Source organism: Haliotis rubra, unplaced genomic scaffold (genome assembly GCF_003918875.1).
Source record: "Haliotis rubra isolate DU_JTF1 unplaced genomic scaffold, ASM391887v1 Scf309, whole genome shotgun sequence".
Taxonomy (NCBI): Eukaryota; Metazoa; Mollusca; class Gastropoda; order Lepetellida; family Haliotidae; genus Haliotis; species Haliotis rubra.
In genome coordinates this window covers 783,861-800,919 of record NW_025766979.1, presented here as the reverse complement: position 1 = coordinate 800,919, position 17,059 = coordinate 783,861, and the positions used below count along the sequence as shown (strand labels likewise).

Sequence of the window (17,059 nt, the reverse complement as noted above, 5' to 3'; positions counted from 1 at the left end):
GATTGCTATTATTTAATTTTGGCAGTTTGTTTTGCATCAGAAGTGATATGAATGATCTAAAGATACTGATTTTTCAAAAAAATGTAAACTAACCTTCCGGCTTTCTGTTGTGAATAAAATTTCAGAAGACAGAGATTGGGCATCCACTCAATCGATGACACTGCTCCCGCGCACTTTAATAGCACAGATTTATTTGAAAAATAGAAATAAATATCTGTCTTGTATTTCATCAAGGTTATGTTTTATTGCATGGAGAGTGAAAATACATATGTTACATTATAATTTCAACTAGGATCACAAATCAATTATGATTGTGAATGACCATAAATGAAACAATCATAGTAATTTCACAGCTTCAAAGGTAGCAATATATCTAATGACTACTAAGTCATGATAACACAAAATGTATTCACTTGAACTGAATAAAAGATTTTATTAAATGTATGAAAGTTTTGAATGAAGACATTCTATTAGCATTATATATACAAATGTACACAGATAATGTATTTATTCTGTACAACTTCATTTCTTATGAAAGAAAATATAATAATGATATGAAACTGATTAACACTTTTTAATTACTTTTTAAATTGTTGATTCTAAATATGGAAAGTAATGATGAAAATAACAAGACATCATATTGCAGCTTCAAAACATCAGTTACTAAATTGAACTTTATGAGTATTAATTTGAAAACAATGAGTTGTATGCCACATTACATTATATTAGTATATTTAAATCTGATGCAATGTAACACTTGTCAATTACAGAAACAGTAAGTCTTGAAGATATGGAACTAGTATCTTTTTCTACAAATAATCAGCAAACTATTCCAACTGATCCTGAATCTGGCGTCAAACTACCAGCATCACCCATGGATACACCAATTGAATGTTCTAAAATTCCATCATCAAGCAGGCAAGATGAAGTGCAGACAGAGAAGATGAAGTGCAGACAGAGAAGATCCAGGGCAGACAGAGAAGATCCAGGACAGACTGAGAAGATCCAGGGCAGACAGAGAAGATCCAGGGCAGACAGAGAAGATCCAGGGCAGACAGAGACGATCCAGGACAGACAGAGAAGATCCAGGGCAGACAGAGAAGATCCAGGGCAGACAGAGAAGATCCAGGGCAGACAGAGAAGATCCAGGACAGACTGAGAAGATCCAGGGCAGACAGAGAAGATCCAGGGCAGACAGAGAAGATCCAGGAAGACTAAACACAGTAATGATGATGTACTCCATATGCAGTACCAGGTCTTAGCAGGAGAGAGAGAGAACCAGAGTCTGAAAAAAGAAAAACTGATAATAGAGAAGCAGAGAGAACCTCATTCCGAAGGATAGCTATGTTGTGCAATATTGCGCAGGTCAATATAATTTTGCACACTTTTCCCGGGTTCATACGGATCTAAAACAAAAGTTAAAAAGCATATAACATTATTTGCTCATTAAAAATCATATATGCAATCAGACATTATTTATGTATTGAAAACTTTATCATAGAAATATGTTATTTTACATATCTTACTGAAAATATAACATTTCCTTTAAACTGCTATCTGCCCTTACTTTAAATCAATGGCGAGGAAATGCACATATCTTAATACCTCAGAATGCAGAACATGAAACCTTCGTTTTAATCGGCCAAAGGTCCTCTCTATGGTGACTCTGGTCCTCCACAGTCTGTCATTATACCGCTGTTGAGGGTTCCCTTGTGGGTGAAGGTAGGGAGTGAGTAAGTAGGGTCTGCAAACACAACATCAGTATGAAGGAAGCATTCATTGGAAATGCTGACTAATTTGAAATAAAAAAATTATTTCACTTCACTAGAAAAATACAATATTATAATTTACATGTATGGAAAACTATATTTGACTTGTTGAGCAATAATCATTAGCCGACAACTGGAATTTAGGCTTTCCAGCAAATTAAATTTAAACTGTAAGTTATTTCATGTAAGATGTGAAACTTTACCGGCATGCATATCCACTATCTCCAAGGACAAACCCATCTGAAATTCTGGTGTGGTTGGCTTCTAATTAAGTGTTGTCTCAGATTTGATGTCCTAAATATATGACTGTCATGGGTGGAGCCTGGCCAGCTGGCACACAAGTTGATTATATTTCCTGTTAAAAAACCCATATGTATAATATTTAAAAAAAATTCAATTGATAGATTTGAAGTAATAATCATGCAAAATGTAAATTTATTCCTACTGAATTTCTGGGAAAACCAATCTCAATTCTCATAAAAATATTTGTCATGCTATAAATGAGTATAAGCATTACCTCTACTTTTTATCATACACACTATACCAAGGGAGCTCACTCTCACATTCGGTTTTCATTTCAAACAGATGACAGTTTTCAATCATGTACACTGAAGTGATATATCGGCTTTACTTGCCACACTTTAAAACAAGTAAACATTGCAAGTAAGTTTTACTGTGACGGTGTTGTTTACATACCTTTATCGTCACAAACAGCCTGCACGTTTATGCTGTGCCAGCCCTTACGGTTGACATAAGCAAGCTTATCTTGGGTGGGTGCCTGAATCCGGACATGGGTACCATCAATGCAACCGATGAAATTAGGGAAACCTCCAATCTCAAAAACAACCTTCTTTATCTTGTCTTTCTCTTGTACGCTTGGCCACTTGATAAACTGATGCCACTTTCGAACAAGAGCATCACACACTCTATCAACAGTCCTCGAAACTGTACTCTTATCAAGACCAACCGTATCTCCCACAACCTGTAGGAAACTACATCTGGCCAAGAACCTCAAGGTGACTAGCACCTGCATCTCTACAGTGAGAGCATGGTTCCTTTTTGTGTCTCTCTCCACATCATCAGGAACCAAAGATATTATGTAGTCAATGGAATCTCTTCGAAATCGGTATCTTTGGTGTAATTCCATTTCATTAAACTCAACAGAAAAATTCCTGAATTCCTTAAGTTTTCTTTGTGGTCTAATGTTCATGAATGCTGCATTCGGCTGGACAATAAACGCCATGTTGTCACCATGGAGCTAGACCTAGAACTGATGCTAATGGTAATGTTAGTGAGCTAATGTACCCCCTCCCCTTACGTTAAGTTAACGTGGTCTTAACGGGCCGTTAAAGATTAACGGCGCTTTGAGCAACAGGCCTTCGCTCTCTTAACGTTAACGGACCGTTAAGGACTAGTTAACGGTCCGTTAAAATTTAACAGGCTTTTGAACAACCGGGCCCTGGGGTTGTAAGGGCCATCCTGGATCCAGGGGACCTGTATATAGCATGATGAGTTTAGAGGTTTTCGGGATCAGTTATTCTAGTTTGTGAGCATACGCAAATCTTTGGCCCAAGTTTGTTGGTCGACCATCAAGATGAGATGACAAGCAAAACCCTTCGTGCTGTAACGTCCATGCTTGGACCAGGAGATCTGTGTAGTTTAAGAAATGAGAACACGGTTACTATTAGGAAAGCTACCAAATGTGTTGCCAGGAATTAGATCAGGTTCCAGGGGCGTAACTGGTGTATTCCCATACAATAACCAATAACCATTTACTACACCACATCTATATTAAATTCAAAATCTCTAATACTCTTTACCTATTTCATATTATTTTTTACCTTTTTAATTCGGCATTCAATTCAAATTTTCCTTAATACTCAATTGTTGGGGCTTTTTTTTGGTAGTAACACCACTCTTTCAAAATTTCTATTTTTTGTTCCCCTCATTTCTTAATAAGTGTACAACCCCGTCGCTGAAAAACCTTAGTTGTGCGTGCGACATTAAATAAAGCAAATAACTATTACTACCTTACTCCAAACGACACACCTCTTCTTCATTGATAATTGGGCTGTTCCATTATTCTACAGGGAAAAAACCATTTCCTACGCTGCCTACAATATTTTTGTTGGCAGTTTGGGATGTAGGCAGTTTGGAACTGTATAGGCAGTATGGGACCTCACCGCATAGCTACCACTTTTAATAAAAAACGGGCTTACACCTGATTGTTGTTAAAAAGGTTGAGCAAGCCGTCAAAACTATCTATGTATAAAACTTTGCAAAATATCGGGATACAGGAATAAATTTTGCTTGCTACGCGCCTGGGTTCCTTTTTTGAAATGACAATCCTTGGAATGTACGTGACCCAGTTCACTGCTTATATACTAGGCACATAAAGAAACTGTGCATACAAAAAATTTAAATCTAAATTTATCAAACCTGTGTAGACACACAAGGATTCAAACTCAGAGATTAGTGACATGTATCCAACATGCATGCACGTGCCACGTTCCGTGACGTCAGTGGGTTCGTCCTTGAGACGTGCAATACGTTGTTGCACGTGCATTCCGGGAAAGAGAAACAGAGCAAATGAATGCCACACAATACTGTCACTTTGGAAAGCTCAACCCCTGCCCCTTGCGATCGTTCAAAAATTAAACGGCTATTGAAACGCATAGCATGCCAAGGCTCACGTCTGCACAACGTCATGAGGACATTGGGATGGTCCGTCGGGGAATGTCTCAACGACAAGTGGCTGCACATTTCCACTGCCACCGGAACACCATTTCTGCACTTGTGAGACGCTACCAGAACACAAATGACGTCATCGATCGGCCACGTTCTGGACGTCCACATGTAACAACGCCAAGACAGGACATATGGATAAGGGTGACCCATCTTCGCTACAGGTTTCAGTCTGCAGTGATGACTGCCCGAACCATCCCAGGACTTCGCCGTATCCACCCCAACACAGTTCGACAACGTTAAGGTCATCACGGGATCAGACCACGACGTCCCGCCATACGGCCTATCCTGACACAACGTCATCGACAAGCTCGCCCAATGTGGTGCCGAAATCATGTCCGCAGACCCTTGTTTTGGTGGAGAAATGTTGTTTTTACAGATAAGTCCAGGTTTAACATTTCCCATAGTGATGGACGTCAACGTGCCTATCGACGCGTGGGAGAACGTTATGCACAGGCCTGTGTCTTGGAGAGGAATCGCTTTGGTGGTGGTTCCGTGATGATTTGGGGTGGAATAACAGCACGCCAAAGAATTCCTTTGGTGATTGTTCAAGGCAACTTAACTGGTGTAGGCTACAGGGATCAGATTCTTCGTCCTTTGGCAATTCCTTTTCTGCAACGTCATGGCCCTGGGTTAACATTCCAACAGGACAATGCCCGCCCTCATACAGCAAGGGTTGCTATGGATTTCTTGCAACACCACAACGTTGACTTACCGCCTTGGCCTGCAAATTCACCGGATCTCTCCCCGATAGAGCATGTTGGGACGAAATGGATCGACGTCTATGCCGTCTTCCTCATCCGCCAGATAACGTCCTTGACCTTGCAACAGAACTTGAGAGAATCTGGCGTGACATCCCACAAGCCTTCCTTTCACGTTTGATAGGTTCTATGCGTCGTCGACCCTGGTAGGCCATTGGTTTTTCAATGTACATTCGTCTTGTTTCTAAAAATATACCCTAGATATAGTCAGTTATGTTGGGCAGTGCTGTATATCATCCAAGTGCAATTTTAAATCACAAGGCGGAATTGACATCAGCTATTGCGTTCAGATTAGTCGCAAAACACCTTCAGTGGGACGATGTCCTTGTCATAGCGCCTAAATGGTCACAACTGTTTCCTATAGACGGCACCAAGTCGCAAAAATGGCCCACAGAACGATATGTTTCCATGAGTTGGATTGAAGCGCTTGTTAATCAGTTAACCAACAAATGTGAAGAGTTTTACCCTTGACCCTCGCTTGTTAATAGTTCCAACAAATGTGAAGAGTTTACCCTTGACCCTCGCTGAAACAGACTGATAGATAAAGTGACCAAGAATATAATTTGTCTCCTTCGTCTGTAACCCTTGACAACGATTAATGTATTTCAGGAAATGGGCAAGTCTCCGTGGCATAGTTCCATTCCTACATAATCAATGTACGTCACGTTACAATATAGCTTTTCACTGATCCATGTGTAAATGCTCAGATTCCTGTCCGCCACATTAACTTAAGCAATAACATAAATTCCACACGTGATTGTGATAATGTGATAATACATCGAAAATGAACTTTAAATGCAATTAATAATAATGAAACCAATGTCGAAAAAATACTAGGAAAAGTTTATTTGGGGATCGGCAGCCTGAATAATTACTGTAACGGGGGGTAGCGCATAGTTCTTGAAAATATAGTTTTGCTAGAAACAAGCACTGGAAGCTGGCTTGACCGATGCACTGTGTCACTGATATACTTTTCGTATGTTGCAGCTCTACGTCAACTGTGTACCGTCGAAATATTCTCACGGCCCTTGAGATCAGCTGTCAAATAAAACATTCTGATGTACGTTGTCATCTTGTTTCATCTGTCAGCGTAGGTGGCGATAGTCCTACTTAGTTGGTGATGACGAGCAAGACACCGGTGGTGTAAGGGCCGCTACTGGGCAATGGGATCGGTACATAGTGTAATGATGAGTTAAGGATTTTCAGGGTGCGTACTATGAGCATACACAAATCTTTGACCCAAGCGTCTTGGTCGACAATCAAGATGAGGAGATGACGCCTAAACACCTGGGTCCGGTTGTTCAAAGCACCGTTATTTTAACGTACCGTTAAACACTAACGACCCGTTAAATAGCTAAAGAAAAGTTAGTTCACAGTACGTTAAATTTGGTTGCTGGAAGGTGTTTACAACAGGCCGTTAAGTAATGGTATGATTAGAGGTTAACAGCCTGTTAAGGACCTAACCATTACCCACAATTCCTTACATACTGTCCCATGATTCCCTGTCAAAATTGCATCGCAACCAGAAACACCTGAAATGACACCAGTAACCTCTGACTGTAGAAAAAGAAAAACAAGAAAAAATTTCAGTGCTGAAGAAGAGAATGTCATTCAGGCAATGTTTCCGGAAAATGCTGAGATTCTTAATAACAAATTCAGTTATCTCAACCTCAATTATCCATTCAGACTATAACTAGCCTGTTTCAGAAAGTTTACATACTACTAAATACATATAATTTTCTATCCCACCACATTTGTATTACAATGCATTCAATGAATTAATATTCATAGTATGCAGATGATACAAAGATGTTAGGCATGATGAAATATCCCGGTTTTCAACGATGTAAGACAAAAACGTAATTTTCATCATTAATGTCATTTAAAGTTTTTATTTTACTAACCTTGAGTTATAAATGATGTTTTCATCTATCAAAAACAAAATTATCAAGTGTTTTCTCCAAATATAACGTTGGTGTCATCGTAATATTCCATAGGCGTAACTGTTGCCGCTGCCCACATCCGGTGATTTAGTATGGGTTGTCGACGGTGGTGTTTGGAAGAGCCTTATTTATCGCTCCGTAGAGAGAGTTGTGATCCTATTTATAGGTTGCCTGTCACTAGTAGACGACCGATGTTACTGATTTTACTAAAAATTACGATTGCTATTATTTAATTTTGGCAGTTTGTTTTGCATCAGAAGTGATATGAATGATCTAAAGAAACTGATTTAAAAGAAATGTAAATTAACCTTCCGGCTTTCCGTTGTGAATAAAATTTCAGAAGACAGAGATTGGGCATCCACTCAATCGATGACACTGCTCCCGCGCACTTTAATAGCACAGATTTATTTGAAAAATAGAAATAAATATCTGTCTTGTATTTCATCAAGGTTATGTGTTATTGCATGGAGAGTGAAAATACATATGTTACATTATAATTTCAACTAGGATAACAATTATGATTGTGAATGACCATAAATGAAACAATCATAGTAATTTCACAGCTTCAAAGGTAGCAATATATCTAATGACTACTAAGTCATGATAACACACAAAACCAAATGTATTCACTTGAATTGAATAAAAGATTTTATTAAATGTATGAAAGTTGTGAATGAAGACATTCTATTAGCATTATATATACAAATGTATACAGATAATGTATTTATTCTGTACAACTTCATTTCTTATGAAAGAAAATATAATAATGATATGAAACTGATTAACACTTTTTAATTACTTTTTAAATTGTTGATTCTAAATATGGAAAGTAATGATGAAAATAACAAGACATCATATTGCAGCTTCAAAACATCAGTTACTAAATTGAACTTTATGAGTATTAATTTGAAAACAATGAGTTGTATGCCACATTACGTTATATTAGTATATTTAAATCTGATGCAATGTAACACTTGTCAATTACAGAAACAGTCAGTCTTGAAGATATGGAATTAGTATCTTTTTCTACAAATTATCAGCAAACTATTCCAACTGATCCTGAATTTGGCGTCGAACTACCAGCATCACCCATGGATACACTAATTGAATGTTCTAAAATTCCATCATCAAGCAGGCAAGATGAAGTGCAGACAGACAAGATGAAGTGCAGACAGAGAAGATGAAGTGCAGACAGAGAAGATCCAGGGCAGACTGAGAAGATCCAGGGCAGACAGAGAAGATCCAGGGCAGACAGAGAAGATCCAGGGCAGACAGAGAAGATCCAGGGCAGACAGAGAAGATCCAGGGCAGACAGAGAAGATCCAGGGCAGACAGAGAAGATCCAGGGCAGACAGAGAAGATCCGGGGCAGACAGAGAAGATCCAGGGCAGACAGAGAAGATCCAGGGCAGACAGAGAAGATCCAGGACAGACAGAGAAGATCCAGGACAGACAGAGAAGATCCAGGGCAGACAGAGAAGATCCAGGAAGACTAAACACAGTAATGATGATGTACTCCATATGCAGTACCAGGTCTTAGCAGGAGAGAGAGATAGAACCAGAGTCTGAAAAAGAAAAACTGATATTAGAGAAGCAGAGGTTGAAACTACATATTGAACTACTTCAACGCCTGTTGGCTCAGAATGATTTGGACGTTAACCTTAATCCAACACAGCTTCTGATGTCTATGCTGCATTAATAATGTCAGAATTAATGATGTCACTGTTAATGTAATAGTTTGTTGATAATGATTAAGTGAATTAGCTGGTAAATCTAATTGTTTCTTCCACATTACTCTATCTGTATATACAGACTTCTATTAACTATTAACACTCATATCAAAATACAATAGTGCTCAATATCATTTAATAAAATATTCATTTGTTCAAAATGAGCTCTTTTTCATTTATGAATCAACTTAGCCAGTGTAATTTGCATAACAAGTATCAAAAGTTAAAATTCCTGAGTCTCTTTATTGTTTTTAATCAAAGGGAGACAATCCACCTACATCACACCTTTGACATTATCTCACTTTGTCTTATGTCCTTGTGATTTTGTTTCTTAAAGACAAAGCTATTTTGAATTAGATTCAGTAAATACAGACATTATAAAAAATAATATATTGATTTCATACCTATGTAATGTTTCAGTTGTGCTTGTTTATTACAACATTTTTAACATATCCCTGTAAATTAATACACAGGTAATCTTGAACTGACCTAAACATTGTGTTTTATATACAGATTATATTGATAAAAAAACCCTAAAAAACCCTAGTTAGCAAAGAAAGTACTTGCTATATGATCCCTGAAAGCCTTGCCGTCATTCCGTCCTCTGTAGTGGTCAATGGGTGGCTGGTCCTGTCTCACATGGGCATCATCGACATCAAGAACCTCATTCCGAAGGATAGCTATGTTGTGCAATATTGCGCAGGTCAATATAATTTTGCACACTTTTCCCGGGTTCATACGGATCTAAAACAAAAGTTAAAAAGCATATCACATTATTTGCTAATTAAAAATCATAAATGCAATCAGACATTATTTATGTATTGAAAACTTTATCATAGAAATATGTTATTTTACATATCCTACTGAAAATATTACATTTCCTTTAAACTGCTATCTGCCCTTACTTTAAATCAATTGCGAGTAAATGCATATATCTTAATACCTCAGAATGCAGAACATGAAACCTTCGTTTTAATCGGCCAAAGGTCCTCTCTATGGTGACTCTGGTCCTACACAGTCTGTCATTATACCGCTGTTGAGGGTTCCCTTGTGGGTGAAGGTAGGGAGTGAATAAGTAGGGTCTGCAAACACAACATCAGTATGAAGGAAGCATTCATTGGAAATGTTGCCTAATTTGAAATAAAAAAAATATTTCACTTCACTAGAAAAATACAATATTATAATTTACATGTATGGAAAACTACATTTGACTTGTTGAGCAATAATTATTAGCCGACAACAGGAATTTAGGCTTTCCAGCAAATTAGATTTAAACTGTAAGTTTTTCATGTAAGATATGAAACTTTACCGGCATGCATATCCACTATCTCCAAGGACAAACCCATCTGAAATTCTGGTGTGGTTGGCTTCTAAGTGTTGTCTCAGATTTGATGTCCTAAATATACTCTCCCCAAAAAGAAACGCATATAGGAATTTCAACTGTATTTTTATGTATATTTTGAAACATCTTGTAGGCTTTATGAGTCAATGAAATATAGCGAAATTGCACACTGGGAATGCAGACTTATCCGTCTTTGGTACCAACTCGAGGAAAGTCAGTTTGAGTGTCACATGGAGACGTGTGTTGGCGCCGAAGTCAATACCTCGTGTGACCACCGTGGACATCCAGAACTGCACGGCATCGCCTCGTCATCGAACGAATAAGTCTCAGAATCTCGTGTTGCCCAATCGCAGCCCACTCTGCCTGTAGTGCCTGTGCGAGTTGCTGAAGTGTCTGGGGCATAGGGTTACGGCGTCGCACCCGTCTGTCCAGGGCATCCCTCAGATGTTCGATCGGGTTTAAGTCCGGTGATCTTGAGGGCGAGGGGAGCACATTGATGTTGTGGTTCTGGAGGAAGTCTCTACTGTGACGTGCTGTGTGGGGCCTGGCATTGTCCTGTTGAAACAACTCCCTCTGGCGATCAATGATTGGAAGGAGGTGTGGGCGTAGGATTTCGTCACAGTACCGATGAGCTGTCAGGTTGCCCTGGATCATCACCAAATCACTTCTCCTACGGCAGGTGATCGCTCCCCACATGATAACACAGCCCCGGCCTAATCTGTCCACCTGGGGAACGCAAGCGTCTGCGAAACGTTCACGTCGACGTCTGTACACCCGCATTCTTCCATCGCGTCGTTCCAATAGAAATCGTGATTCATCACTGAACCAGATTCTACGCCAATTCGGTAGGTTCCAGGCCTGAACGTTGGTGCACCATTGAACTCGATGTCGACGATGTTGTTGTCGAAGCACAGGGCCAAAATAAGGTCTTCTGGCACGTAAACCAGCCTCTCTCAACCTGTTCCTGACGGTCTGTGTAGAAAGCCTCCTCAATCCGGGTATTTGTCGAGCGGTACTGGTCGCCGTAGCTGTTCGATGACGCAGGTGATGTATCCGGATGTAGCGATCCTGCGCCGCAGTGGTCGCTCGAGGTCGCCCACTACGAGGGGCATCTGCTACCGCATTCTGCCGGTGATATCTCTCCCAGAGCCGTGAAATGGTGCTTTGGTGAACATTCATGCGTCGGGCAACTGCACGTTGAGACTGGCCAGCTTCAAGCAAACCAATGGCGATATTGACGGTTGGCTTCACTTAGACGTGGCATTTTGCGTTCGTCAACAATATTCCAAATACAGTGAATAATCGACACACAGCAATCAACCTTTTATACCCATCATTGAGACTATCTGATCCCCAACTTTCACGTGCATTGCATGTGAATTGTGTATTCTGTGACACTACACGCCGAAATTGAAAATCATGCTGTTAAATATGGGTTTTTACGGATGGTGCGTTTTGTTGTGATGTTTCAAAACATAAACACGATAGGACTCATAAACAGAGCAAAACCTTTTGTAAAATGAATCACGTTTTAATTCATTGCTACATGAAATTGCTATTTTCATGATGCGTTTCTTTTGGGGAGAGTATATATGACTGTCATGGGCGGAGCCTGGCCAGCTGGCACACAAGTTGGTTATATTTCCTGTTAAAAAAACACATATATATATAATATTTTTAAAAATTCAATTTATAGATTTGAAGTAATAATCATGCAAAATGTAAATTTATTCCTACTGAATTTCTGGGAAAACCAATCTCAATTCTCATAAAAATATTTGTCATGCTATAAATGAGTATAAGCATTACCTCTACTTTCATCATACAGACTATACCAAGGGAGCTCCCTCTCACATTCTGTTTTCATTTCAGACAGATGACAGTTTTCAACTTGCCACACTTTGAAACAAGTAAACATTGCAAATATGTTTTACTGTGACGGTGTTGTTAACATACCATTATCGTCACAAACAGCCTGTACGTTTATGCTGTGCCAGCCCTTACGGTTGACATAAGCAAGCTCATCTTGGGTGGGTGCCTGAATCCGGACATGGGTACCATCAATGCAACCGATGACATTAGGGAAACCTCCAATCTCAAAAAACCCTTCTTTATCTTGTCTTTCTCTTTCCGCTTGACCACTTGATAAACTGATGCCGCTTTCGAACAAGAGCATCACACACTCTATCAACAGTCCTCGAAACTCTTATCAAGGCCAACCGTATCTCCCACAACCTGTAGGAAACTACATCTGGCCAAGAACCTCAAGGTGACTAGCACCTGCATCTCTACAGTGAGAGCATGGTTCCTTTTTGTGTGTCTCTCCACATCATCACGAACCAAAGATATTATGTAGTCAATGGAATCTCTTCGAAATCGGTATCTTTGGTGTAATTCCATTTCATTAAACTCAACAGAAAAATTCCTGAATTCCTTAAGTTTTCTTTGTGGTCTAATGTTCATGAATGCTGCATTCGGCTGGACAATAAACGCCATGTTGTCACCATGGAGCTAGACCTAGAACTGATGCTAATGGTAACGGTAGTGAGCTAATGTACCCCCTCCCCTTCCGTTAAGTTGGCGTTGGCTTAACGGGCCGTTAAAGGTTAACGGCACTTTGAGCAACAGGCTTTTGCTCTCTTAACGTTAACGGACCGTTAAAATTTAACAGGCTTTTGAACAACCGGGCCCTGGGGTTGTAAGGGTCATCCTGGATCCAGGGGACCTGTATATTAGTTTTATCAGTTATTCTAGTTTGTGAGCATACGCAAATCTTTGACCCAAGTTTGTTGGTCGACCGTCAAGATGAGATGACAAGCAGACACCTGGTGCTGTAACGTCCATGCTTGGACCAGGAGATCTGTGTAGTTTAAGAAATGAGAACACGGTTACTATTAGGAAAGCTACCAAATGTGTTGCCAGGAATTAGATCAGGTTCCAGGGGCGTAGCTGGTGTATTCCCATACAATAACCAATAACCATTTACTACACCACGTCTATATTAAATTCAAAATCTCTAATACTCTTTACCTATTTCATATTTTTTTTACCTTTTTAATTCGGCATCCAATTCAAAATTTCCCTTAATACTCAGTTGTTGGTTTTGTTTTTGGTAGTAACACCACTCTTTCAAAATTTCTATTTTTTGGTCCCCTCATTTCTTGTATAAGTGTACTACCCCGTCGCCGAAATACCTTAGTTGTGCGTGCGACATTGAATAAAGCAAATAACTATTACTACCTTACTCCAAACGACACACCTCTTCTTCATTGATAATTGGGCTGTTCCATTATTCTACAGGGCAAAAAATCATTTCCCACGCTGCCTACAATATTTTTGCTGGCAGTTTGGGATGTAGGCAGTTTGGAACTGTAGGCAGTATGGGACCTAACCGCGTAGCTACCACTTTAAAAAACAACAACGGGCTTACACCTGATTGTTGTTAAAAGGTTGAGCAAGCCGTCAAAACTATCTATGTATAAAACTTTGCAAACTATCGGGGTTACAGGAATAAATTGGCTTGCTACGCGCCTGGGTTCCTTTTTGAAATGACAATCCTTGGAATGTACGTGACCCAGTTCACTGCTTATATACTAGGCACATAAAGAAACTGTGCATACAAAAATTTAAAATCTAAATTTATCAAACCTGTGTAGACACATAAGGATTCAAACTCAGAGATTAGTGACATGTATCCAACATGCATGCACGTGCCACGTTCCGTGACGTCAGTGGGTTCGTCCTTGAGACGTGCAATACGTTGTTGCACGTGCATTCCGGGAAAGAGAAACAGAGCAAATGAATGCCACACAATACTGTCACTTTGGAAAGCTCAACCCCTGCCCTTGCGATCGTTCAAAAAATTAAACGGCTATTGAAACGCATAGCATGCCAAGGCTCACGTCTGCACAACGTCATGAGGACATTGGGATGGTCCGTCGGGGAATGTCTCAACGACAAGTGGCTGCACATTTCCACTGCCACCGGAACACCATTTCTGCACTTGTGAGACGCTACCAGACCACAAATGACGTCATCGATCGGCCACGTTCTGGACGTCCACATGTAACAACGCCAAGACAGGACATATGGATAAGGGTGACCCATCTTCGCCACAGGTTTCAGACTGCAGTGATGACTGCCCGAACCATCCCAGGACTTCGCCATATCCACCCAAACACAGTTCGACAACGTTAAGGTCATCACGGGATCAGACCACGACGTCCCGCCATACGGCCTATCCTGACACAACGTCATCGACAAGCTCGCCGAATGTGGTGCCGAAATCATGTCCGCAGACCCTTGTTTTGGTGGAGAAATGTTGTTTTTACAGATGAGTCCAGGTTTAACATTTCCCATAGTGATGGACGTCAACGTGCCTATCGACGCGTTGGAGAACGTTATGCACAGGCCTGTGTCTTGGGAGAGGAATCGCTTTGGTGGTGGTTCCGTGATGATTTGGGGTGAAATAACAGCACGCCAAAGAACTCCTTTGGTGATTGTTCAAGGCAACTTAACTGGTGTGGGCTACAGGGATCAGATTCTTCGACCTTTGGCAATTCCTTTTCTGCAACGTCATGGCCCTTGGTTAACATTCCAACAGGACAATGCCCACCCTCATACTGCAAGGGTTGCTATGGATTTCTTGCAACACCACAACGTTGACTTACTGCCTTGGCCTGCAAATTCACCGGATCTCTCCCCGATAGAGCATGTTTGGGACGAGATGGATCGACGTCTACGCCGTCTTCCTCATCCGCCAGATAACGTCCTTGACCTTGCAACAGAACTTGAGAGAATCTGGCGTGACATCCCACAAGCCTTTCCTTGCACGTTTGATAGGCTCTATGCGTCGTCGATGCACTGCTGTTCTCAATGCCGATGGTGGACATACCCGTTATTGAGCTTGTGACATGGTCAATTGACCCCTGTCCCACTTGTGGACGTCATTGTGATTGACTTTTCAGTTGAAATTCTCCCGACTTGTTATGGTCTCATGATCCCTCTATTAATTGAAATTACCTTTGACATTGTTATCGTACTTATTAACTTGGATAATATTTTGACATTGCACAGTTTCTTTATGTGGCTAGTATATGAGAAGCAACGTTTCTAGATTCACGTTACTCTCAGCCTGACAACATTGTGGAACACAAGCAGTACTCTGGCCAAGGTAGTTGACGTATTCAAGGCGTCCGTACTGCTGATATACACTTTTCTTGTCGAAACTTCACCCAGTTAGGTATTCATTTGAGGCCGACCTCAACTGTTTAAGCGACCAAAAAGATTTTTGTGACATACACGCCTGTCTGTTGCTGTAGCTATCAGGTTGCTGTTGCTATCAGGTTGCTGTAGCTATCAGGTTGCTATCAGGTTGCTGTAGCTATCAGGTTGCTATCAGGTTGCTGTAGCTATCAGGTTGCTGTAGCTATCAGGTTGCTGTAGCTATCAGGTTGCTATCAGGTTGCTGTAGCTATCAGGTTGCTATCAGGTTGCTGTAGCTATCAGGCTATCAGGGTTAGCTATCAGGTTGCTGTAGCTATCAGGTTGCTGTAGCTATCAGGTTGCTATCAGGTTGCTGTAGCTATCAGGTTCTGTAGCTATCAGGTTGCTGTAGCTATCTATCAGGTTGCTGTAGCTATCAGGTTGCTGTAGCTATCAGGTTGCTGTAGCTATCAGGTTGCTGTAGCTATCAGGTTGCTGTAGCTATCAGGTTGCTATCAGGTTGCTGTAGCTATCAGGTTGCTGTAGCTATCAGGTTGCTGTAGCTAGGGATTGCTGTAGCTATCAGGGCTATTGCTGTAGCTATCAGGTTGCTGTGTATCAGGCTGTAGCTATCAGGTTGCTGTAGCTATCAGGTTTGCTGTAGCTATCAGGTTGCTGTAGCTATCAGGTTGCTGTAGCTATCAGGTTGCTATCAGGTTGCTGTAGCTATCAGGTTGCTGTAGCTATCAGGTTGCTGTAGCTATCAGGGTGCTGTAGCTATCAGGTTGCTGTAGCTATCAGGTTGCTGTAGCTATCAGGTTGCTGTAGCTATCAGGTTGCTGTAGCTATCAGGTTGCTGTAGCTATCAGGTTGCTGTAGCTATCAGGTTGCTGTAGCTATCAGGTTGCTGTAGCTATCAAATTTTAAGATACGATGACATGATACCAACCACACCGAGCTTCACCCCCCAGCCGTTGTCTCTTACGACCAGCATGTGCTGTTAGGGACGAGATTCCGACTGAGATCAGCAATGCGGTCTGTAATACTGTCCACAATAGACCCGTGAAGGTCCGGGTTAGAATTGGTCTTCAGTAACCAATGCTTGTCGTAAGAGGCGACTAACGGGATCGGATGGTCAGGCTCGCTGACTTGGTTGACACATGTCATCGGTTCCCAATTGCACAGAACGATGCTCATGTTGTTGATCACTGGATTGTCTGGTCCAGAATCGATTATTTACAGACCGCCGCCATATAGCTGGAATATTGCTGAGTGCGGCGTAAAACTAAACTCACTCACTCACTGTCTACAGTACCAAGGGGCGGTGGGGTAGCCTAATGGTTAAAGCGTTGGCTCGTCATGCCGAAGACCCGGGTTTGAATCCCCAAATGGGTACAATGTGTGAAGCCCATTTCTGGTGTCCCCCGCCGTGATGTTGCTGGAATATTGCTAAAAGCGGCGTAAAACCAAACTCAAGTCAGTCAGTCTACAGTACCCTGGCTACATAGACCTCCAATCAGTAACGACAAGAACATAAGTAGAATATATCTCCCCATACTTATTGT

General features: G+C 40.9%; 2 protein-coding genes across 2 annotated transcripts; both read right to left on the bottom strand.

Annotated features, from left to right (window-relative positions):
• Positions 1-1,258: 1,258 nt before the first annotated feature.
• On the bottom strand, positions 1,259-2,802 carry LOC124283027 (putative nuclease HARBI1). Its single transcript, XM_046719039.1, is given in 6 exon segments — positions 1,259-1,285; positions 1,326-1,406; positions 1,606-1,744; positions 1,973-2,037; positions 2,039-2,124; positions 2,466-2,802. Coding segments are annotated over 6 exon segments (735 nt in total).
• Positions 2,803-9,490: 6,688 nt separating this feature from the next.
• Positions 9,491-12,785, bottom strand: LOC124283026 (putative nuclease HARBI1). The gene is given in 7 exon segments (XM_046719038.1): positions 9,491-9,691; positions 9,891-10,029; positions 10,257-10,352; positions 11,883-11,934; positions 12,246-12,421; positions 12,423-12,494; positions 12,496-12,785. Coding segments are annotated over 7 exon segments (1,026 nt in total).
• Between the last annotated feature and the right edge of the window lie 4,274 nt (positions 12,786-17,059).